Source organism: Dreissena polymorpha, chromosome 2, assembly GCF_020536995.1.
Source record: "Dreissena polymorpha isolate Duluth1 chromosome 2, UMN_Dpol_1.0, whole genome shotgun sequence".
Lineage (NCBI taxonomy): Eukaryota > Metazoa > Mollusca > Bivalvia > Myida > Dreissenidae > Dreissena > Dreissena polymorpha.
Window position 1 is genome coordinate 69306111 of NC_068356.1, and position 25759 is coordinate 69331869.

Consider the following 25759-nt stretch of genomic DNA (forward strand, 5'->3'; position numbering starts at 1 on the left):
AGGAGTTATTACAAATAATTATTTTTGCTAAAAAAGATGGGGGTCCGAAAACTTTCAGTATACAGTTAACCCTGCCTAGTTTTCCTCGATCATTGACCCTTACTTGTTAAACAGGCACATTGACTGTGATGTATTGGCAGTAAATGTGATTTATGATAACTGATATAGACTCCCAAATGGACACATATTTCTGGAGCATTACAGAAATAAATTAACAACTAATGGACAGCAACAATCTTGCCAATAAAATCTTGATATCTGAAATACATTATTTAATTTGGAATTCGGCTTGTACATGAAATTTAGTGACTGAAAATCTGTCCAGAGTTCATGTGAAGTTGGTTGAATCTTTAAAAATATCCAACAGCATTCAAATGTGATTATCCTGGAGATAAAATGAATATGGTTGAAGTTTTTTAAACCAGTGTTTAGATCAAACCCAGTTGAAAACCTAATACTTTCATTCATTTACAGTGTCAACATGCAGGTTTTGGAAATGCTAATTAGCACCCCCTAGAGACTCAAGCTGCAAACTTTGAGAAATTAGGTTTGTCCAGTGGGCTTTGTACATTCTTGATGGTCATCATTTTTCATACAAAGAAATATTGCTTGAGGCAAAGTAAAGAGAAGGATTCTTGGGTTTCATTCTGGTGTATTGTTGTGTCTAGTTACTTGAGAAGAGCAGTAATCCCTACTTGTTCTTTTAATATGCACCTACTTAAGTTGATTTATTGAGCCCTATTCTTGTTTGTGTTTCAAATTTCTCCACTTCCTTCAGTAAAAGGCTGTTAAGCACTTGAATCCTGTAAACAGATATATGACATCTTTAAGAATGGATTAAAGGAAACTTGAGACCTTTTACAGCTTTATATAAATTGGTGGAACAACACCTATGGTAAATGACACCTAGGCAAGAAATGAACCCAAAGAAAAACCAGACTTGTACTGACTATAACATTGCTGTATAAGCAGATGAAGCTTGTTTAAGCTTTCTTTATTAAAAGCAATAAATTAGGTTCGTCCCTTAAGATTTGGAGAGGTTCTCTTGAATACTGTAGATAGTTTTAATTCACAAGATTAATTCCTGGATATATATTGTTGAAATCAGATTATGTATTGTTCTTTGAACATTTCATAGTTTGTCTCATTTAAGTAACTTCATAATTATATAGCATGAACTTAAGCTGCAGTTGAAGACAGTGCTAAGAATGCTTAGGTCATTATTGTAAAAAGCATTATTTTTAGATACGCTGAAAACTGTCTTATTTATGGGGGTTGGTCATTCGAAGCCTTCTGTATTTCTAAAGATGATGTCCCCATTAAGGAAAAGCCTGGTCTTTAAGTCTTTGGAAAAAAGTGTCAATCTCTTGGACTATTGTACCCTTCGTTCAACCACTCTAAGGTTGAAAAAACAGTGGCTAGTGACAGATGAAACAATGTCTGTTCTTTATAAAAACCATTTTGCATTTATCACATCTGACAACATAATATGTTAGATTATGATGAATTAACAGCTGTACACATTGTTCAGGGCTTTAGTAGCAGTAAGGGCATTGCCTTAAGCTGAGTGCCCAACTCTTGACAGGGGTATCATTTCCTGGGTGTCATGTTAACGGTGACCATGGTAACCATTTTTAATCATCTTGGTGGCACACCAGGGACCCCATGTAAATCAGTCCGGCAGGGTGTGTTGTGACATTTAATTGCATGATTTTTCATAAATATCTGCATAGGAAATACAATATCAGCTTTGTGCTTGGTGATTCTCCCGGTTCAAAATGTGGCTTAATAGAAACTAAGAAATGTACAAAATAATACATTAAAGAAAATAAGTAAATATTGCTGTGGCTGGCAATACGAGACATATTTACACACCTGTGCCTGTGGACAATGTATGGAGAAATTGGTTTAAAATGCTCATGGTGAGATAGGTGACAAAATTACCATGGCAACATGACAAACGTGTTATTGGTCTCCATAGTTTCCATAAAGACATTTATACATAGGTGTGAAAATGTATTTATTTCCCTAGGGAACAGTGAAACTGTCAGATAAAACTTGTTGACTGCTACACAAATTCCGTTATATGTACAGGCAATCATAAGGTATTATACGATTTGTTGATAACTATCGATCCGCCAAGTCAATTGCATTTTGACGTCTGTTTTTCATGTCAACTACAAGTAAACAAGAGTACCCTGAGAATCCTATGATGCTTACCTTACTTCATGAAAAATATCAGGAATTGCAAATAATATGATATGGTGGTAATTGTTCACAGCCTTTAAAAGTTTCCAGTGTGTAAATGTAGCAGAATCAGTGGTGTCCTGTGGTGGCCATATTTTTCAGTAGAGTTGAACCATTTTAAGAGCTGCTAACAAATCATAAGAGCGATTATTTGTTCAGCAAGTTTCAAGTCAAATATGGCTGCTAAAAGGTGGGACAATTTTATTTTAAAAATGGTAAACTTGTTGTGAGTTGTGAACACAATATATAAATAGGAAGTATACAGTCATTGCCAGTCTACATGAAACTTTGTCAAAATATTTGTCTTGGATGATACATTGCTCAAGCACATTGAAAAGAATGGTAGCTATTGGGTGGAGCTGTTTTACTTCTATTGGGTGGGGCTGTTTTACTTTTATGGCTTGTGATGACGCTTGATGCCACATTTCTTGGCTCAAAGTTATTAGATGAAGAAATAAGGTCCACAAACATTTAGATAAAATAGTCTTATACTCAAGACTTGATTCATAAGTAAAATTATTTGACATAAATTACATGTGTTATTTATAACGATAACCCTGTCATTAGATGTGGAACAATGAACTGCAGGTGATGATATCTAGATCTGTTTTGACACTCAAGCTGGGAGCAGCATCCACACTTGTTCAGTATTCATTAATTGTATGTGTCAAGCAAGTCAGAGCCATTTATTGTAAGACAGATATCTCCATCCCTGCAATGCATTACAAAACTTGTAGGCTTAAGTTAAAGTGCTGCTGATGATGTAAGCGTGCTGGGAAGAGATTCCAGAAGAACATTGTCTTAATCTATACCATACTTTGTGAGCTGTACTATTGCTAAACCAAGCTTAATGCATGTGCAGAAATTATCATCTCAAGCCTGTGCAATCCTCATTGGCTAATCAGTGATTATACTTTCTACCTAGTCTGGTTCTTGTCTAGCAGATATCTTTTAAAGGTATTATTCCATGAAAGCACTGAGAATGTCATGCCTCATACACCTGTTCAGACTTGAGATAAATCTTGTGAGATGAATCACTATTAATTCCTACAAAATGGCATTCCTTGTCACCATTTGTAAGTCTGGTAACGTTTCTCCTCAATATAAATTTGGTAGCGTAAAACGGCACCATTCCCAATTTGACCATTTTTCCCAATTTAAAAGTTAAAAAATTCCCAATTCACACAAAAATCACAATTTGCAGAAAAAAATCGGCAAAGAGTTGCATATGCACATAATAATCACTTTTGTCAAAACATTGCAGTCTACATAATTGGTCAGTACACATGCTATGCTTGTTTTCAGAAAACTCAACACTTATCCAGTTGTTTCTGGATTGTCTGTTTACTCAGTACTGTACACAGTACAATAACTGCTTCAATAATAAATCATCTAAACGTCCATAACATTAAAGATACAGCATGTTTTATTTGTAATTAGTTTTGAGGAAAAAATCATTCGAATATAATTTAGTTAAAATGAACAACAAAATTTTTAACCAAAATTAAAAGATTTCAATTGTCTCTACCCTACTTTTTATACAAAAATCAATACATCCGCGGTTTCCATGCAACAATGTGACTTTTTACAGAAGCTGTTACAGTCTTGTTGTTCTTCGCCACCATAAGCAAGTCTTGTATGCTCTTTTCCACCATAAGTAAGTCTTGTATGCTCTTCGCCACTATAAGAAAGTCTTGTATGCTCTTCGCCACCATAAGTAAGTCTTGTATGCTCTTTGCCACCATATAAGTAAGTCTTGTATGCTCTTTGCCACCATAAGTAAGTCTTGAATGCTCTTTGCCACCATAAGTAAGTCTTGTATGCTATTCTCCACCATAAGTAAGTCTTGTATGCTCTTCTCCACCATAAGTTAGTCTTGTATGCTCTTTGCCACCATAAGTAAGTCTTGTATGCTCTTTGCCACCATAAGTAAGTCTTGTATGCTCTTTGCCACCATAAGTAAGTCTTGTATGCTCTTCGCCACCATAAGTAAGTCTTGTATGCTCTTTGCCACCATAAGTAAGTCTTGTTGCTCTTCTCCACCATAAGTAAGTCTTGTATGCTCTTTGCCACCATAAGTAAGTCTTGTATGCTCTTCGCCATCATAAGTAAGTCTTGTATGCTCTTCTTCACCATAAGTAAGTCTTGTATGCTCTTCGCCACCATAAGTAAGTCTTGTATGCTCTTCGCCACCATAAGTAAGTCTTGTTGCTCTTCGCCACCATTAGTAAGTCTTGTTGCTCTTCGCCACCATAAGTAAGTCTTGTATGCTGTTCACCACCATAAGTAAGTCTTGTATGCTCTTTGCTACCATAAGTAAGTCTTGTATGCTCATCACCGCCATAAGTAAGTCTTGTATGCTCTTTTCCACCATTAGTAAGTCTTGTTGCTCTTTGCCTCCATTCATAGGTCTGGTAACTTACAGACACAAAACAAATACTTGTGAATAATTGTTTTATCCTGTTATATATTGCATTTAAAGTATTCTTCAACCTGTTGGACAAATTCTTTGTAAATAAAATTAGACCCCCTCACAATGTGTCTGTCTTGTCTTAGACAACTTAGTCTGGGAAGTCCCTGTAGTTTTAGATCATGTGAAAGAATGCTAGTTTTATAAGCCAATAAAGTATCATTTGCAAACAAGAACATGACAAAGAAATGTGGAACAACATATAACAGTCCTCATCATTCAAACAGTATTTTAATGCAGATGGTACTTTATTGCTTGGGATGATAAACAAAGATAAATGTGAATGTTAACAATTGCTAGGACACTTCTTCACCTGCTGTTCAATTACACAATGGCAGTGCTCTAGATAACATGCGTAAAGGCGTAAAAACGAATTAAATTTCTTAAATAATGATTTAGATTTAAAATCTTTGCGTTAAGTTACTCATTGAAAAAATAAAACACGAATTCAAAATTTTCGAACGTGCTAAAAATTTCCAGTAGCAAATTATATACGGTAAACATTTCATCCCAGTTATGACTCGTCTAGGCGCTCAATTAAAACTACAACTTTAAGTCAACGTCACTCAAGCGTTTGCTGTGATTAAGAGCCACACCTAAGAACGGTCGAAAGGCCAAACGGTCTCGATTCTGTTCTCCTAGTATTGCAGGCGAGTCATTACTGTTTATTGTACCTTTTTAATTACCCTTATCGTAATTTTTATACACAAGTAATATACTGTATACCTATTCAAAATGTCATTAAAATTAAATGTTAAATATAGTTTTTGATATGCTTTAACGGCGACCAAAAGGCTATTATGACCTAAGCCGAAGTGTCAGTGACCGTTTTACATAAAAAATCAAAATGGCCGACCGAAGCGTGGAAGGCAAAAAAGCCATTTCAGTGTCAAAAGTCCACGCTGCATGCATTCTTTCAATTAGGTTCAAATACCCAAAGCATGGTTTTCGTCAATAATTGATGAATTTATAAGCTCTTGCGTAAATGACTCAATTTGTTGATGTGTCAAAAACAATGAATAAACAATTATTTTGTAATATATTGTTAAGAATTAATTTTATAAATAGGGGGTAAAATAAGAATTAAGTTTTAAAATAGGGAGTAAATAAGAATTTGACCAAAATGTTATCTGGAGCTCTGCAATGGTCAATATATTATCAGACTTTGCATAAGGACTGCCACTTTCAGTTGAATTTAAAACTGGTATAAAAATTGTAAGTACATAATGTTTTCCTCTATTGGAAGGTCACTCTCCAGTATCTATGATTCAAGTAGGTCAGTTGTCATTTTCTGGCATAAGTACCTAGAGTTACTTGGATTGATTTATAAGCTTGCCCTGGTCAAGTGCGGTAAGGTTAACTGATCACAGGTTTATAACCTTTTTTTTCAAACAAATGAAAAATGCAAACAGGGCAAATTGTTTATGCTAAAGCAACATAGCTAGAATTACTATCGGGCTTGGTTATATTTTCATGCGAGACATCCCAATATGGGTGTTATATTTCCTTCATAAAGGCATTTTTATATTATTGTCACCTTCAATCTCTGTAGATATGTTCCTTTTAAGTCTCGTATACCACTATTAATTAAAAAAAAAAAAAATTGTGTAATTAAGACGATCTAACAAATAATTAAATGGGTCTTTTCCGTTTTCAAATTTTTAATAATTAGTATGGTCATAATTATTTAAAGAACTAGAAATGGCGTGGAAGAGGCTGACGCGTATCCCCACACAGCATGTTTGACCCAGGGGGCGCCCCAGGGTTGGAAATGGGGCCATGCATAGTTGAGATTGGCCGTATTGTCATAAGAGATGTTCAGTATCAATTGGAAGTAAATCGGTGTAGAAATGAAGAAATTAATGTAAAATAACATAAAACAAGAGATGTGTTTGTCAGAAACATAATGCCCGCCACTGCGCCGCTTTGATTTATTAAAAAAAATATATATATCATTTGGCAGGTTCATTAATTAATTCCCTTTAAAGCTTATTACTTCTGTTGGATTTGTTTTTTTGACCTTTGGCCTTGAAGGATTACCTTGACCTTTCACCAGTCAAAATGACTACAGCTCCATGAGATACACATGCATGCCAAATATCAAGTTGCTATCTTTAATATTGCAAAAGTTATGGCTAATGTTAAAGTACATAACATAAAAAAATGAAAATCTCTGACCCGGCCCCACCCCAACCCCCATAACTTTTGACCCAGGGGTCAGATCAAAATTCCAAATAGTGCAGATTCGCACATATGCTCATAGCTACCATGTGTGAAAGTTTAAGGTTCTAGTGCTTATAGTGTAGGAGGAGATAGTGGCCAGAACGGACAGATGGACCTTACAGACAGCGGAGATAACCACAATATCCCCACGCTTTTCAATAAGTGTGGGTATAATTATTTTATGATACATTTTTGTAGAACATAACTGGTAAATAGGTTTTGCGTGTGTACTACATTATAATCAAGCACCATGAGCAGGAGCGGATCCAGGATTTCTGGTTGGGGGGGGGGGGATATTGAAAGATTTTCTCGGGGTCCAGCACCTGCCTGGTGGGTGCAGGGCAAAGCCCTGCTAGGTGGTCCAGGGGTGTGAAGCCCCCTGGAAGCTCCACGATTTTAGTGATTTTGAAGGTTTTGACAACCACTTCAAGAGCATGTCACGCCTTATGTACTTTCATCAAATCAATGTGCAAAAAGAGGGATACATCAGAACCGCAAAGTTCGACTTGAAAAACCAGGCGACAGAGGGTCTAAAGTTGAAACATTTAGCGATTGTCTGTAATAAGTGGGAAATGTTGTGTACGAAAAAGAAGAAAAATGAGTTTAAATAGATGATTTAGATCTAGTTAAGTGTTAAACATCAAATGAATACGCCCCCCCCCCCCCCCCCCCCTTGGATCTGCCATATTATGCACTTCTTTTTTGATATGGCATTGTCAAAGAAGACTTTTTGTCACAGGCGTCAAGAGCTCATGCAAAAGACAAATGAGTAGGTTAGGGTTTAACAAGCATCAAACCACCAACCCCTGAGTCCTGAACCAGTTTTATTACCTGACCACAAATCCATTTGGTTTTAAATTGTTTTTAAAGTAAAACTTGCCTTAAATATCTGTGCTGGGTAAATGTTTAAATCAAGTAAATTACACCACTCCTAAAGGTGAAGGGATATATAAATTATATGCGTTTGTGTGCATATGTGTGTTGCTTGCTTCCGTCTGTCACTCTCCTCTGCCCAACTCCTATGATATTTTTCATATGATTTTCATTAACAATCTACAGCATATATTGTCAAGGTTTCGCGATTAAGATATGTTGAAGGAGTTATTGCCCTTTGTTTAAAAAACATACCAGAACTTCTATGCGCAACTTCTCCTACATTTTGCATGTGCTTTTTGACAAACTTCTTAAAAATCATTATCTCCAAGTGCTGCGGCGCACATTGTCTACTAAGGTTATTATTAAGTGGTTTCTTTCCTGTGTTTTATATTACATATAAAAGTGTCTGTGTGTGAATCCTACATTTTGAGTTAGATATTGGTACATTATCTCATAATGCTAATAGGCATATTGTCAAGGTTTCACTGTACTGTTTTTTTATGTTTCCCCTAAATTTTTTTTGGGGGGAGCATGTAGTCGCCGCTTTGTCTGTCCGTGTGTGTGTCCTTCTGTCCGTCCGTGCACAATTTTTGTCCGGGCTATTTCTCAGCAACTAATGACCAGAATTCAATGAAACTTTATGGGAAGCTTCACTACCAAGAGGAGATGTGCATATTATCAATGGGTTCTGTTCGGATTATTTTTCACAGAGTTATGGCCTTTTGAAATTTTTGAAATTTTCCATTAACTGTACATAAAGTGCAATTCTTGTCCGGGCTATTTCTCAGCAACTAATGACCGGAATTCAATGAAACTTTATGGGAAGCTTCACTACCAAGAGGAGATGTGCATATTATCAGTGGGTTCTGTTCGGATGATTTTTCACAGAGTTATGGCCTTTTGAAATTTTTGAAATTTTCCATTAACTGTACATATAGTGCAATTCTTGTCCGGGCTATTTCTCAGCAACTAATGACGGGAATTCAATGAAACTTTATGGGAAGCTTCACTACCAAGAGGAGATGTGCATATTATCAGCGGGTTCTGGTCGGATGATTTTTCACAGAGTAATTGCCCTTTGAAATTTTCTATTAAAAAATTATTGTCCCCCCAACTACTGTGCCCTCAAGACGTTTCCTTTTATCTGAATATATAAGTGCAATATTGTGACATAAAGAAACCTTAAGGGAGCATCACCTGTCTCCGACGGTTTCTTGTTTAATTGAGTTATTGCCCTTTATTTTAAATAACAAGTGAAAGCGTTTGTGTGCAGCTCCAACATTTTTAATGTGCAATTTTCATGAAACTTTAAACAGATTCATTATTTCCAAGTGCAACAGTGCAAATTTAACAAATGTGTTGTAGCTGTTTTTTAGAGTTACATTGTCCTTTGTTTAAAATTACATAATGCAAGGGGTTGTTATCGCAGTTTTTTTTTTTTTTTTTATAAAAAAAAAATAAATTATTTACTGTATGCAATATAACAATTTACCCACAGCTAGCTATGGATACACTCTCTGAGACAGCTTTTTGTAATTTATTGTTCTGCAGTAGTTGACCATGTTATAAATAAAACTGTGAAGTTTGTCAAGCTGTTCATTGCAGTTTAAATCCTACATTGTTGAGAAACAAATTGACACTAAGTGCACTTGAAGTTGTCCTTATGTCACTGAATGTAACATAACTGAAAACAATAAAAGTTCTTGACTCAGGAGACACGTCATTATTGTGTCATGATTAAGATTCAATTGAATGGAGTAGGTCTTTAAAACTGGTTTAGAATAGGACATGACAAGCCTTTTTATTCAGATGACGAATTTCCCAAGGTGGAACTATTAATGGTGTCCTTGAAGCAACAGAAAGCTTGCATGCATTAGGCTTAAGTCACACAAAAATATATGATACTTGGCACCTGATGTTGGTAAACCAAGGTTGCCGTGGTGAAATGGCAGTAGTGTCTGTCTAGCCATCAGAAGTTCCCAAGTTGGTTCCCCACACAATCATTTGCTTAAGACATTTAGTACTCTTCTTCCCCCAGTAAACAGACAGAGAAACTAACTAATAAGCCTTAGGCTTTCTGACTTATTATCAAGGTAATTTAACATGTTTAAACAACAAAAACTTACCCCCTGCTGTCACCTTCAAAATATAAACTATTGAAAACATTATTATTTCTATGACAACACCTGCCCATGAAACCCTATTGTAAATAGGCAATTTCAGATAGAAATACTTGCAGTTTAGTATCATTATATGATTGTTTACATGTTGACTTGAATTATTATGTTGCCTCTCATTTGTCTTAGAAAAACTTCATGGTGACATGGCAGCAAATATGGCATGTGGAACATAACACAAATAATGAAAATGTATCAATATTTATACCATATCCTTTTATTGTGTGCTAGTCAACAGCATATAACTCTAAGCCTGAAATGTTTGCCTATGTAATGCACTTATTGTTCTTGTCCAAAACTGTCATCATACAGATTGTATAGACTTCTTTTAAAACCCAAGGAAAAGCATTTACATCTTCTGCAGAAATATCATTTTTGTTTAGGTCAGACATTGTCTGTTACTTAATGGACTGTCAGTACAGTGGCATTGTGTGAACAACTACTTGTTTGGTCATCAATGCAAAAATAAAGCAGAATGTTTCTTAAGACATACAACCTTGACCTTCTTTTATCAATGCAAATGTCATAATGTGGTCATTGCTTTTTTGCTCACCTCACTCAGTGCTTAACTCTTTCAGTGCGGGAACCGAATTTTAAAGGCCTTTGCAAACAGTTTGGATCCAGATGAGACGCCACAGAACATGGCGTCTCATCTGTATCCAAACTGTTTGCTATTCTGATAGTATTCTTTGAAAAAAAATCGAAGAAAATGCTAATTTTAGAAATTCAGCAGACGACATTTTAGCAGACGACAAATTTCCCAGCATGCAAAGGGTTAAGCGCTAAATGGGTGAGCTTTTGAGATCACCATTTTGTGTAATCTGAAGGTCAGATTTATGAATTATCAGCTGAATTTTAAATGAGCCATGTGGGTTCCAAAACTAGGTCATATGGTTAAATTGAAGAAAAAGCTTGTCAACATTTAAACTGGGCCACAAAGGATCAAAAACTAGGTCACGATGTCAAATTTAAGATGAAGCTTTTGAAATATGTAGAGACAAAAGTTGATGCACAAGCCTTATTAAACTTGGTCAAAATATTTTCTTGTAACATCTCAGATGAGTTTGAAACTGGGTCTCGTTGGGTCAAAAACTAGTACACAGGGTCAAAGAAAAGAAAAAACTTGTGAACACTGTACAGGCCACATTTATTGCACAATCTTCATGAAACTAGGGTCAGAACATTTGTGCCAATGATATCTGGGTTAAGGTTGTTACGGAACCAAAAGGTATTACGAACTAGGTCACAAGGCAACACTTATAGCAGAATCTTCAGGCTTCTTCCCAGGATGTTTTAGCACAACAATCCAACAGTGCCTGGACTTCAAAATCAATTTTGACGCTGCAGTGCTTGTTTTTCCGATCATTGCAAATTGAGGAATAATAAATAAAAAAAGAAAGAAAATATTGCGTTTTAATATTTCCAAAGTATTGTATATTTTGATTGAAAACATATAAAAAAGGAACGCGTGGAAGAGGGCGGGCACCCTTACCCACAAACCCCTTCCATTCTGTCTTTCCACTGTGCCTGACCAAAATCCTGTGGAAATGCCTGAATCTTCATGAAACTTGGTTAGAACATTTGTGTCATAAAATTTTGGCTGAGTTCAAAACTGTGTCTAATGGATGAGTTCGAAAAAGCGTAATATTGTTTTAAAAGCTTGGTCAGTGGGTCAAAGTGAAAAAAAAGCTTGTAAACACTCAAAAGGCCACATTTAATACCCAATCTTCATGAAACTTGGTCAGAACATTATCAAAATCATATAATTGAAAAGTATGTCCTTGGGTCATGTTGCGTCCGAAACTAGGTGAAATTAAATGAAAAGCTTGCGAACACTCCAGAGGCAAAATTTATTGACCTATTTTCTGAATCCTGGTGATAATAAATGCCCAACTATCTTGAGAAGCTCATATTTTTGTTTACAAACATCTGCTGGTATATTAAATTATAAACTTAAAGGGGCTAAGGCTTTAAACTATTCTATTAATTGAAAAATCTGCTGAAAAAGGATGTGTGAATTGGCCATAAATCTATCAATGATAAACAGTGAATAGCAGATTATTTATGTCAAATAAACTTGTATAGTATTAAGTTGTTTTTTATCATTAAGTATAATGAGGGGGAAAATGTTTCTTGTTCTTGATGCTAAATGCACAAGGAAGCAAACAGTAAGTTCGGATAAGTATTGTCTCACCACTGTCTCCACCTAGCCTCGCAGTTGACTTGTGTGTGGTATTGACTGGCGAGCAGCAAGCAGTATTGTAACAGTGGCTCATGCTCGTAAGGTGGTAGAAGGCGGCTAGTTGAAGACACAGTAGTGGATACAGTGGGTTTAAAACATAGCTGAGATATCACCACTTGCTATCAGCTGGACCTTACAATGGATAGATCTATACCTGGTGTATTTATTTGGTCAATAGGATTTAAGTGTTCGCTGATGCTTCCGTGTGTCCAGGAATTAATTGGATATTAATTTATTAATTTTATTAAAATAATAAACTGATTTTTAATTAGAAAACTCTATTTTAACATGACCGGTCAGGTTTTAATAAATGTTGACAATGACATTTTGTGATGGTGAATAAATGAGTGGTATAAAAAATGCAAGAAGGTTTAATAGCGATATGTATTGGAAGATAACAGTTCCGTAGTGGATTTAATGGGAAGTGGTCCAATCTGTTGTGTTTCTGGAATTGCTTGAAGAGCTTTGTCTGGTCATAGTGTCCCTGGTGTCATGGCAAAGCTTCATTGCCTCACCTCATAATGGTATCAGCCGATAGATAAAGAAGTATAGACAATCAATCGGGGATGCTACAATATTAATATACATCCATAGGTGAATGAGGAACACGAAGTCGGATGTTAATTAACATAACATATCATATTTGTGAAAAATTTGATAAGATTGAACATTATTGGTTAATTTGAGATCTTTTTTTTTATGTGGACACATTGTGAAGAATTTGGGCTATTGATAAATTGTTTATAAACTTGCAAATTAAAGGGCGAAGAAATTGTTAAATGGATGGAGAGGTGTGAATGGAAAGCAAATTTTATGAGCTGAGCTTCAAAGAGCTTTTGCAGATGTTGGGCAATATTTTAATTTGGGGTATAAGTATAAAATAGTCTTAAGTTTTATATATTGCAATTAGTGGCGAAATATGTATATATCTTTTTAACCAGTTGTCACTTTTACACAGTGTGCACAACTTTGTAAATATTTCCAAAACAATACAAAAATATTATACCTGACAATTACAGCTGCGGAAGAACATTTTAAAACAAAAATGAATTTAAATTTCTATTTGAAATAAATGTATCTATAGAAGTGAGAAATATGTATCCTGTTTTATGTTAAATGAGTTTAAGATGTGAAATGAAGAAATCAACATTGCACGGAGGAATTTATTTACTTGCACTGGCAAACATCATACTTGCGAATTATGATTTTAAGGACTTTACAGGGTAAGTTTAAATTAATTTTCTTTTAAATGGTATTATTAAAGTCGTATAATTTTATTATTACATTACTGCATGTTTTATTAAGTGTTCTTATTTATTTGGAGTTTTAGTTTGCAAGTTTCAATTTTTACTTGTAAAAAATATTCAATTTGGAAAAATGAAACTTTATTATAATAGTAAAATGGCTATATATAATCCCAAATGTTGGAAAACAGATAAAGCGTTGTTAAATAACAATATATTTAATAAAAGTTCCGTAGAACTGATAATCTTCATACTTAGAGTTGTATAAAATTCTAAACACTTTTTTTATCCCAGTTTAAAAAGTGGCATTCATAAGACATCTCGAATATTGGGAAATCCCCAATTGTATGGCAGATATGTTCATAGAACTCTTGGACACACATTTTTTTTAGGCTGCAACACACATGATAAAATATTTCAGAATTGGCAAAGCATGATTGATATATTTATGAAGTACATGCACAAAATTAGTTTATATATGTTAAATATATAATTGTTTAAGTGTCATAATTGAAATGCTGACATTATATCAAGATTCTTATGTTCCAATTTTTATTAAGACATATTCGTATTATTAAAGTTGGCATTGCTTTGCCTCTAATATTTTTTTAATAATTCAATTTCTTAAAATGCATGAAAGGGATTTCAATAAACAAACTTGAAATGCTAGTCCACCTCATTTGAGATAATTTTTAAGGACAGTTTGACATGCTTTAACTTATAGCCAGGTATCAATGTTTATTTAATATGTTCACTTGGCATGAATAAGTGAGTAATTTGTCAGCCGGTTTTACCACCAACACCTTTGCATTTGTGTTTCATGCAATTTTCTGTCGATAAATCTTCGGTTTGTAAATATTGCAACAGAATAAAGAGTCAATAAATCTGATGTAAGTCCAGTAGCACAATGTTATCTTATCAGTTTTCATGTTTTTATTTATTCACTGGAAATTGATTTTTTAACCAAACTGTTTTGTTAAAATAAATACAAAATAGTTAATTAATTTATTGTTATGCTTATTATTTAAAGAGGAAAACCTTTGTAACATATTGTAACCATTTACAATGAAGACATGATTTATTAAAATATTGTATGGGTCCAATAGAAGAAATATTTCAAATTGAGATCTAATACAAAAGATTTTTAATATGAATAATTGATGTACCATTATTCCTGAAAATCATACAATTTAAATTCATTCTCTCTATACATATTATATCATAATATCATAATACAAAATGTGTTTACAAAAAATATTTTAACTTATTTTGTTTATTTATCATGCAAGTTATTATGATCAATAAATGCCCTCAAAAATGAAATTGATATATTAATGAGTGTGATATTAAGTATTATATTAATGTTTGGTGAAGTGGTGAAATTGGAATCACCTTAGAAAATAATAGAGGATTTCTCACTTTTGTAAACCTGTCACAGTGAATAAACCTGTCGAAGACAAAACTTTAGTTAACCTAAAATCATATATCTACAACAGTGGCAGAACAAACTAAATTGAGCGTAAAAATGTAGGTTTTTGGTAAAACGAGAAACAAGCTAAATAAATGTTATGTGTCAAAACAAACAAAAGTGCCATGAAGTGAATTTTTCTATGTTTAACAATAGAGGTGTTTGAAAAAACATTTTATGTTATTAAATTACCTCTTGGGCTTAAAATTTCATTTTAAATGCTATTTGTTATATAAAATCTATTTCTGCACATTTAAATATGAAAGAAGCAATGAATATACCATGAATGTTGTAAAAATGTTACCAAATAAAATAGGTATGACTAAATTTATATTATAAATTTTAAAAAATCAAATAACTCCATGCACGGTTACATATTTACTCTGCCTGCATATATTTTGATTAAAGAAATGGAAGGTCTGACTAAAAATAAAATATTTTTTAAACAATTGAATATAGAGCAGTCATATGATAAACATAAGGAAGCTGAAATTTAATTACAAAATAAATTTACAGAAATCGTAAACATGATATTTTATAAGACTTAATTAAGTTAAGGTATTTCTTTATTATTTGACTGTGTAGACATATTATTATGTACCACTGATTTCAGAATCCAATCAATATTCAGACAAGTTTTTCATTTTCTGATGAGTTTTGCCAAGGGGAACTGTTCGAGGTTATTTCTTAAATTTGCATTTTCATTATGAAATATTATTGTATGGGTGATACTGAAATGTTTATTTGAAACAACCTTTAAAAAATATGCTCAAGTTATTCCTCAGAAATATTTCAAGGGTAGATTTACATTTGATTCAGTCAGTAAATTGTTTTCATTTCATTCTGCGACTATCAAAGTTTAATTATAATATGTCCATAATTCATGTGTCAGACAAAGCTTTGCAGTTACCCCTGCAAAATGATATTCAAAAAATCATGAATTTGTTAGTAGACTTTCAAGAATTGTTCATGAACTCTTCTTCATTAATTCTGTAGGCTTTCTTAACGTCACTTCATGAAGTGATGTTTGTTCCAGTTCATGAAGATATCAAGAATATATCAAGGATTCCCAAAATTCATGAATTATTCAAAAAATGTTTTAAGAATAAATGAAGAATATTTTTTGAATTGAAAATTCTTAAACCACACATGAACTATTCATGAATTATTGTATGAATGTTTTATGAATATTTTTTGAATTTAAGAGTCCTAAACCACCCATGAATTATTCATAAAATGTTTTAAGAATAAATGAAGAACATTTTTGGAATTAAGTATTCTTAAACCACCACAAAACTATTCATAAATTATTTAATGAATGTTTCATGAATATTTTTTGAATTTAAGATTCTTAAACCATCCATGAACTATTCATCAGTTATTTTATGAATGTTTCAAGTCATTGAGCAGATGAGGTATTTTTGTCAGAATTAAGGAAACAATTGCACCATTACTCGGAATAAAATATTATCATACAGGACCCTAAATCAAACTTGACCCTGCATTTCATAACTATATACATCCCAGGCGAAATGATGACCATGGTAGACCATGGTCACAATGGTTTTTGATGGTTGACCATGGTATTTGATTGTCAGCCATCAAAAACCGTGGTCGAACATGATCAGGAATGTGGTTGGCCATGGTCACAAAAAACATAGCCCATGGTCGGCATTGGTGACCATGGTTAACCATTGTCGGCAATGGTGACAAAAGATAGACCATGGTTGGGCATGGTCACAAAAAACATAGACCATGGTTGGCAATGGTGACAAAAGACAGACCATAGTTGAACATGGTAAATTAAAACATGGACCATGAGGCCACAACAAATTGATGATGAGTGTTCTATGGATTTTAGCGAACCAGAAATGGAGCGAGCGAGCGAAATAAAAATAAATTAATTTTTATTCCATTTTTTTTTTTAAATCGCAGGCGAGCGAAAAGCGAAAAATAAAAAAAAAAACAAATATTGTTTATATAAATTAATTCTATATTTTAACATAGCACATATATTGGTCTTATTTGATGGCAGTGATCCACATACCATAGTGAATTGCTAAGAGCTTTCATAACTTGCCTGCCGTTATCCTCAGCAATATCAGTTGTCCACGCACATACTATACTTTGGGCACAGTCTATTAAATCACTGTATAATTGTTGAGAAGCAAACAGTTTCTTGGCAGTTACTAATTCAGGTTTCTTTGGCATAATATAAACATTGGACTTCATAATCATATATTTGAAAGCATCAGGCTCACTGTTAATACTAGGATTAGAAAGGCGCTCATTGTTTATAGTAAACTCGACCAATTTTTTGTAAAATTCCACTGCGACACAAAGTTGCATGTTAATGTTCGACATTTTTATTTTTATCACTACCGCCTAGTTTACCACAAATTTTAACAGCATTGACGCATTCTGGTGGTATTTTGCATCCCGATGCAGATGCAGCTGCGAGAAACAAAGCACGAAAATCATCAGTAATGCGATGATTGATTGCAACTGGCGGAAAAAATACGTTTCCGTTAACAACTTTCGCTGAAACTACAAGGCAGACGGATGCTGCCATTCTTTTACCATAAACCAATCAATATCGGAAAGCTTTATAACAGTCTATATCGTCAAATATGTAGGCTAAATTAAACTAAATCATTGAACGAATATGTGTGGAGCACAAATTGTTGCTGCTAGCGCAAAATAAAAATAAAAATATTTTTATTTCGTTTTAAGATTTTAAGGTGCTGGAAATCCATCGAACATGTAATCAATTTGTTGTGGACTGATCGGCAAAGTTACTTTTATTTTCATTTTAGTTTTCCCATGGTGTTTGATGTTCATGTACATAAAATATGCAATAATGTTAATTGTTCTTGGAAGAACTTAAAGAACAGTTTAAGAAAGTTTTAAGGGCATCTTATTTCAAGAACAGTTTAAGATGATATCAAGAACACAAACAAGTTCATTGCATTGCTGTTTTTACAAAGGAAGAATATTGTTTGCACAGGAAGTTGAAACAGGCGAGCTGAATGAATTAAGCCACATCATGGTGTATGTTATATTTGGAAATGTAAGTCTTTAATAAATTACTGTCTAAACTCATCAGCCATTGGTTCCATTTCAACGTCTTTGGCACTGTGTTCACTTAATATGTCTCCCAATTTTTGCTACATTGTATCACTCACTCTTTTGTCTACTTTATGAATGTTTTTGTCATCAACAGAATCAGAAACATAGCCAATTATTTCATGTAACTCATTAACTGTTCGCCAACATGCCAATGAAGTGTCAGCAATTGTAATGATTTCATAGCAATGTTGAACTTTATCTTAAAGTTCTTTTCAGTGATCAGACTTTTTGTCTGTTGACAAGACTAATTAAGAGGTTTCACTTCATGAAAACTTCAAGAAGTAAATTTTCATGAAGTTTCAAGAATAATTATATTCATGAATTGTTCAATTTCATGAAGTAAATACTCATGAATTAAAAATGAGACATTAAAATATTGAGAGAAAAAATACAATTCACTCTTCATGAAGTAAAGTTTCATGAACAACTGAGCAAGAAATTCATGAATATGAGATATGTAGAGTTTCATGAATAAAACTTAAATGTTTATGCTTCATGAATACTTCATGAATATTAGGTGTGTAAACTTCTTGAACTCTTCATGAATTCTTCATGTGCATTAAGGATGCATGATATGATGAAGATTTGATGCATTTTCCACTTCATGAATAGTTCATGAACAGTATTACTGTGTTTTATGAACTTTTCAGGAATAAGTCTCATTTTGACTTCACATGTTTCTCATGAAGTCTTCATGAAATACCATCATGAATGGTTCATGAAGACAATGTGAATAGTTCATGAAGCATTCTTAAACAATTCACAGGGGTAATTTATAGATTCTATGTGTCGTGTTCTGAGAAATCTGGGCATAATGCATGTGTGTAAAGTGTCGTCTTAGATTAACCTGTGCAGTCCGCACAGGCTAATCAGGGACGACACTTTCCGCCTAAATTGGATTTTTGCTAATAAGAGACTTCATTTAAACGAAAAATGTCATAAAGCGGAAAGTGTCGTCCATGATTAGCCTGTGTGGACTGCACAGGCTTATCCGGGACGACACTTTATGCACATGCATTAGGCCCAGTTTTCTCAGAACACGACTCTTATAGTTACTTGGCATAAATATTAACCATCATAAGACGACATGCTGCATGTAACAACTGTCTCCCAGCATCAAAGGGGAAGGTCACACTTAGTGGTCCTGGATGATTGTCAAATTCCAGATTAAAACAATTTTTTTGGACATTAACTTTTTCCCCCATTTTGCAATTTTAAATAATCAGCAACCAATGACCTCCATGAGTACCGGTAGGCCAAGTGTCACTTGTATCAATAGTTACAATGTCAAGGTCACACTTATGAGGTCAAAGATCAAATTTGGCCACATAAAGGCTTGTTTATGTTATTATCTGAATTTTGAGACAAAAGTTTAATGTGGGGTAACTGTGCTCTATAAACCCATGTATTGTTCTTATAGACATTATTTCTGTTGCATACAACAAAGTTTAATAAACAACCTTAAATCAAAACAATTCTTATGGATTTACAGTCAAACCTGAGAACAGCGGTCAGTCAAGGGAAATGACCAAAGTGGCCGTTGTCCACAGGTAACCGTTGTTTTCGGATCACAGTTTTTAAATGGTTGGTCAGTTGGTTGTATTGCTACGTCGTTACCCCACCCAGTCGTTTGCATACAGTGAGAAACAAAGGCTAATTGCCGTTAACTTAGCATAATAACATAATTAACTTACATTTAATAATACAGAATAATATCTTATAAATTGATTAAATTTCATGTTGTTAAACTAAATCAATTACTTTATCAATGCTAGTATAATTGTTTACTCATGCATCTCGTTTGACGCCATTGACGTCACGACCGAACAAGTCTAAAAAGCCGATTTGCTATCATAAACCGATAGTATGTTCATTCAGTAAATCCGACAGTTCGTATTACATTCATTTGAATGTATTTTTAAATAAAGATTGCGGCGTGTCATTGACGTCTGTCACGTCCAAACAATTATAAAAGCGGATTGGCTGTCATTAACCGACAGTTAGGTATAACCGTATCGTTCTAATTCAAAGAAAAAGAAGCCAAAATCTTGTTAAAAATATTTAGTTTGTTATAACAGTGGCAATATAGTGGACATTTTTCCTGAATAGACGATCACTAATCCTTTTATCGCCTTCTTATAACAACACTCGCCAGATAAGTGTTGTTTTTAACACCTAATCAGCGATAAAGATTTATTAAACTCGTCACGCGCTCATGCTTTGTCGTTATGAATGCAGCCGATAATTGCTACTTATACACATTCTCATTGTTACACTGTACGTGCACCTGTTTTGTTTTTGTTCTTAATTATCGCGACTCCAAGCAAGTGACGAGTTGTTCTCAGTTCAAGCATGACTTTCGGTCAAAGAACTATCACAAACAATAACCACTATCAGATGATTTACCCGCAAAATAGAGGGACAAATGATGTGCTGTGTTTTTTATTTTTGCGACTCGAGACGACTGATGCGTGACCGTTGTTTACAGTTCAAACATTAATTTCGGAGTGGAATATAGTGGCCGTTGGCCGTTATGGACAGATGACCGTTATTCTCAAGTGTAATATAGAGTGATTTTCAGAAAATCCAGACTGACCGTTTTCTGCACTGGTGACCGTTATTCTCAGGTGGCCTTTAAGTCAGTTTCGACTGTATATACAATTATATAATTGGTTTTCTTTCTTTTTGACCCACCCACAACAACTTAAAAAAACAACTGTCTCCAACATTGTGATACAGTACAATAGCTACATTCTGTAAATTAATTATAATGTCATTGTTATATGGCATGTTATTGATCAAAACAGACAAAATTTAGGGATAAGATGTAAAATCATAAATTAAACATGTCGTATAATGTCCATGATATATTTTTGCAGGAATATTACCCTTGAGATGACACTTTAAATTTATTATCCGCTTTATTTTACCACAGTGGAACCATCACTGCCAAAACTAGACTGGTTATATCAAATATAAAAAACCTATGTGTTTCTTTAGAAGGTCTGATACATTGTTACTGTATTTTTAACAATTTTCCCCAAACACACTTCCATTTTTCAGTCTTAAATTGTGAAATGTTAAATGTGTTGTTATTTAAAAAGACAATTGACACTTATATTAGCGCATAGCCTATTAAACATCAAACTGTTAACCTTTAAACATCTGCCTTTCTATTTGCTTTAACTCTATTTATTTACTGGATAAAAATTATTTTATAAGCTTCATCATCAATTTCATCAGATCAATATTTTAACTCTCAGGTCTTGCATTTGGGAATAAAATTGTATGGGCTGATTTGCATAAATGATTTTAATGATGTCTTGCTGCTCACTGCTGCTGCTGCTGCTGCGGGTGATGATGATTTCTATTATATTTAATGGATGTAGAAAAATATAATGATATTAGGGAATTTTCTTACCAAAAGTATTGCATCCATATTAATTACTCGCCCTTCTCCTTTAGACAAAATTTAACATTGATTGATGGCTAGGGTAATATACCTTGGACTACCCATGCCTCAAATTTATGCACTGGCATGCTGTTGTTTTACATAGATAATACTTATGCCGGAGGAACAGTGAAACGCTCAGGTGGGAACATGTGTAAATGCATGTGCGTAAAGTGTCATCCCAGATTAGCCTGTGCAGTGCGCACAGGCTAATCAGGGACGACACTTTCCGCTTTTATGGTATTTGTAGTTTAAAGGAAGTCCCTCCTTACCGAAAATCATTATTAAGCAGAAAGTGTTGTCCCTGATTAGCCTGTGCAGTCTCTGCACAGGCTAATCTGGGATGACACTTTATGCACATGCATTAAGCCCAGTTTTCTCAGAACAAGGCTCATATTTTGGTTCCCCGCTATTGTTTTGAACATTTATCTTGGGGTCAGGTTTGAAACTAACAAGTTTAACCTATTGATTTGAATATGATTGCATTCAACTGAAAGACATTGGTTGTAGGGATAATCTTAAAGGGGCCTTTTCACAGATTTTGGCATTTTTTAACTTATTCATTAAATGCTTTATATCGATAAATGTAAACATTGGATCGTAAAAGCTCCAGTAAAAAATCAAGAATAAAATTTAAAAAAGGAAAAGAACATTGCCCGGACCAGGTTTCGAACCAGTGACCCCTAGAGTCCTGCCAGAGTCCTGAAGTAAAAACACTTTAGCCTACTGAGCTATTCCGCCAAGTACACATGCATGACGTATTTTATACCTTATATAAGCAATCTTCGTAGTTTCACAAAATTTAACGACAAAAACAGAACTCTCCAAATTATTCAATCGTTTCGCGTTGCAACGCTTTATAATTTTTAGGTTTTAAAATCGTCAAAAGATGCATATAATGGCTATATTAGACCATGGTAAATGTTCAGTATTACTGTTTCCTCACAAATATCATAACTAAAACGAAAATTTGCGAATCTGAAACAACTTTTTTCAATTTTGTCAATTTACCAAAGCGTGAAAAGATCCCTTTAAGTTGGTTTCCTTGAAAGAACAGTCCTTGGTATTTTCAGTTTGTGACCTTTGATAAGCAAGGGCACATCATTTGTTCACTAGATTGTTTAATCTTATCTCATTATTGCTTATTTGTTAATCTTTTTAATTTTCATAAAATACTTATCTAACATTCACCTGATGTGACATACGTTTCTCAGATGATAAATTTTGTGGCTTATTATCATTCAAATTAAAAAAATACAGGAAATACATTGACAAATTTAACTTTGATACTACAAATAATAATGTAATTTCCTTATTTAATGTTTTCCAATTATTTGAAAAACAGTGTCCGTTTCTATAATGGGTTTCACATGACATTTTGAACTGCTTAACTTTTAATATATTTAATTTATTATTTTATGAAGTACTTCCTAATTTATTTGTTACATAGATCTCACAAATAATTTGGCTAAAAGCAGCAAATCCGAAGTTTATTAAACTGTTGTATTTGCTCAAAGTGGTAAACTTCACAAGACATTATGTGATAAACTAATATCAGAACAACAGGTTTTGAGAATTGATCTTAGATATAACAATTATTATGCAATTGTTAGCCACCAAAAACCGCCATAAATATTTACATTAGTTTATTGTAAATAACAGACCGAATCAGTGTTCTATTTTCATGCACTTTCTCATAGAAAAATGTATACTGCATGGGAACAATGTCTCTTGGTGGCAGCTTTATTGGGTGAATAGAGCTGTCAAGCAGTTTTCTATCGCTGACGTTATCGTGACCTTAATGGGGTCTACGGAACAAATGTATATCACTAAAATCCGACAAACTTGACTTCACGCATTGAAGACAAAACAACGTTTATGGACTCATAATTCCTCAAATGGACGCCTTCATTGTTTTTCGTGTGTGGCACGCTACAAAATGATTGCACGATAAAGTCTGAAATCTTTCAAAGCAGGTTATGGGTTAGATATACTGGTTTTAAACTGCAAACAGTTTTAGTTGGCATAATAGTGTGTATTTTAGAGGCAGTAATTTACCAAGGCAAATGTTATGTTTTATTGAAATAGCAGTGACCTTATCACGTGTGTTCAAGAGCTTTGACATGGGAAATCCTTTGTCCGATTATTTGTTAATGTCCTGCTTGTCTTTTCGGAGGCTTTATAAATGTGACTAATGTTGCAATTTCACCCACTTCTTCCTGCAATTTATTCAAATTGAATGCATTGTATTTGTTTTTTACTATCTTCTTTGTGACATCAAACTCTCAGCGTTAGTCGTTCTGAAGTATAAATGAAATTTTTCTTAGTCATGCTAACTAACACAAACTATTTGTTGCTATCAAAGAAATTAATTGAAACTTTAGTCTTTTATATAGCCCACATTTCAAAATGAACCTTGGTTGGCATGTCAGAGAAATGACATTTAAGGTCAAGGAATGAATTAAAAACCTGCAGAAAAACATGAGAGCAGAGGTGTATAAATCAGTGTTTTATAATTACATTTGGTTTGGCAAGTCCCGGCTTGTTTGGACATTTACAATTTTAGCAGATTGGTTCATTGGAGAATACATTTAAGATTAATCGAAGGATAAATAGGGAGTTTGTTCAAACTTTTTGAGGGGCATTCAAATTATCTTCCCCCAATTGTCTCACTGGTTCTACCCTAAAAGCAAACTGTCAAAAATACTTAATACTCAGACATTCAAATCAGCCTGAAGTAAAAGGTTGTGGGGCTTTTGTGAGTATATAAACTTTAATTTTTTAATTCCAGCCCTCAACGCAGCTTACGATAGTGTTTGTCTGTGTACCTTTATTGTTAGTTTAAACCTATTTCATAATTTAAGCTCGATTACAATGAAAGCTATAGGCTTATTTGAAACGCTCTACTGTCTGTTTCCTGGGACTCGAGAACCAGTACTTGGTGTCTATTGGGGAGATTTAAAGAACGCTCCCGCAGTAAAGATCGAACCCATGACCTTCCGGTCGCCTTTATTGTTAAAAAGATAAATAATATAATATCATTGGTTGAAAATATTATAAACAGTTTGTGGAAGAATATATATTATTAAGAACACTTTTTTTTAATCATATGTTTCTCTGAATTATACCAAATTTTACCAAAATGTTTTAAGAGTTCAAACAGCTTATAAAAATGTAAGACTTGTATTTAATCATTCAGCTTAAAAACCAGCGTAAGTTGATTTTTCATGCTAAAGAAAGTTAACAATTAAATCTGAAATTTTAATAAGCAACTAAAAAAATCAAATGAATGGACAAACTTCTGTCTGCTGACATGCATTTCATTGGTCTGATATTGACAGAGTCATTATTGCTCAGCCATGATGAAGCATTATGCTAATTGGTCGGACAAAACGTATATATCATCCTCCAGAAATTGAATTGTGTCAACCTGACCACTGGTCACTCAGTGACAGCTCTAATTAGTGTCTAATTTATGATCACATGAATTGATCACATTGCTATATATTAAGACACATATGAGGAAAGCAAAGAGGGATAAGATAATTCTAATTGTTTGTGGTTGTCACTTAAGTACTTTGTTGTCTGGATGGTATAACTATTAATAGTATGCTGTAGAGTTGCTCCCCTTTAGTTTAAACTGTTCATTCAAGTGTGATGCTATAATGAAAGCCCTTATAAGTCAATAACTATGTTTGAATTAAATTAAATAATTAAACTCTTAGCAGAAAAATAATTAAAAAACTATTTTTTGGCGTTTGATGTTTAAAAATTGCAATCAATAAATTATTTGATTTTATTGCCTGAGTTTTAATACTTAGTTGTCCATTGACTTTCCTGTTCCACTTTCATCAATACATAATGTATAGGTTTGTTGAAAATGGTGTAATGTTAAAGGACAAAAGATGAAGTTTTAATTTATAAACCAATGTTTTAGATTTTGATAAAAGAAAAACTATGCGGTTAAACAAGAGCATCAGGTTTGCAGGAAGCAAACTAGTTTGCATAACACAAACCACTCAGAAATTAAAGAAACCATTTTATTATTGCGACCCAATTGGCTACTCATTCATCACGCTATACCGTTTGTTAAATTCCTTAAAATCCCTGCAGTTTGTCTGCATTTGCATGCAAACATCGGTTATCACATCAAACAATCTTTTTCAAGCTCTTTTGCAAAACACAATGTTTGTATTCTCATCAGTCAATAAGTCTATTGATACAGGATTGAG

General features: G+C 33.7%; 1 protein-coding gene across 2 annotated transcripts in view; it reads left to right on the plus strand.

Moving 5' to 3' along the window:
* LOC127867483 (inactive tyrosine-protein kinase transmembrane receptor ROR1-like) overlaps nucleotides 1–25759 on the plus strand; it is a 255390-nt gene that overhangs the window by 151474 nt on the left and 78157 nt on the right. The window contains exon 1 of one of the 2 annotated variants that reach the window (XM_052408651.1): nucleotides 12215–13458. The exons of the other annotated variant lie outside the window; for it this stretch is intronic. Coding sequence (XP_052264611.1) covers nucleotides 13352–13458 — 107 coding nt within the window. The 5' untranslated portion in view covers nucleotides 12215–13351. Of the gene's footprint in view, nucleotides 1–12214; nucleotides 13459–25759 lie in introns of those variants that run through there. 2 annotated transcript variants of the gene reach the window in all.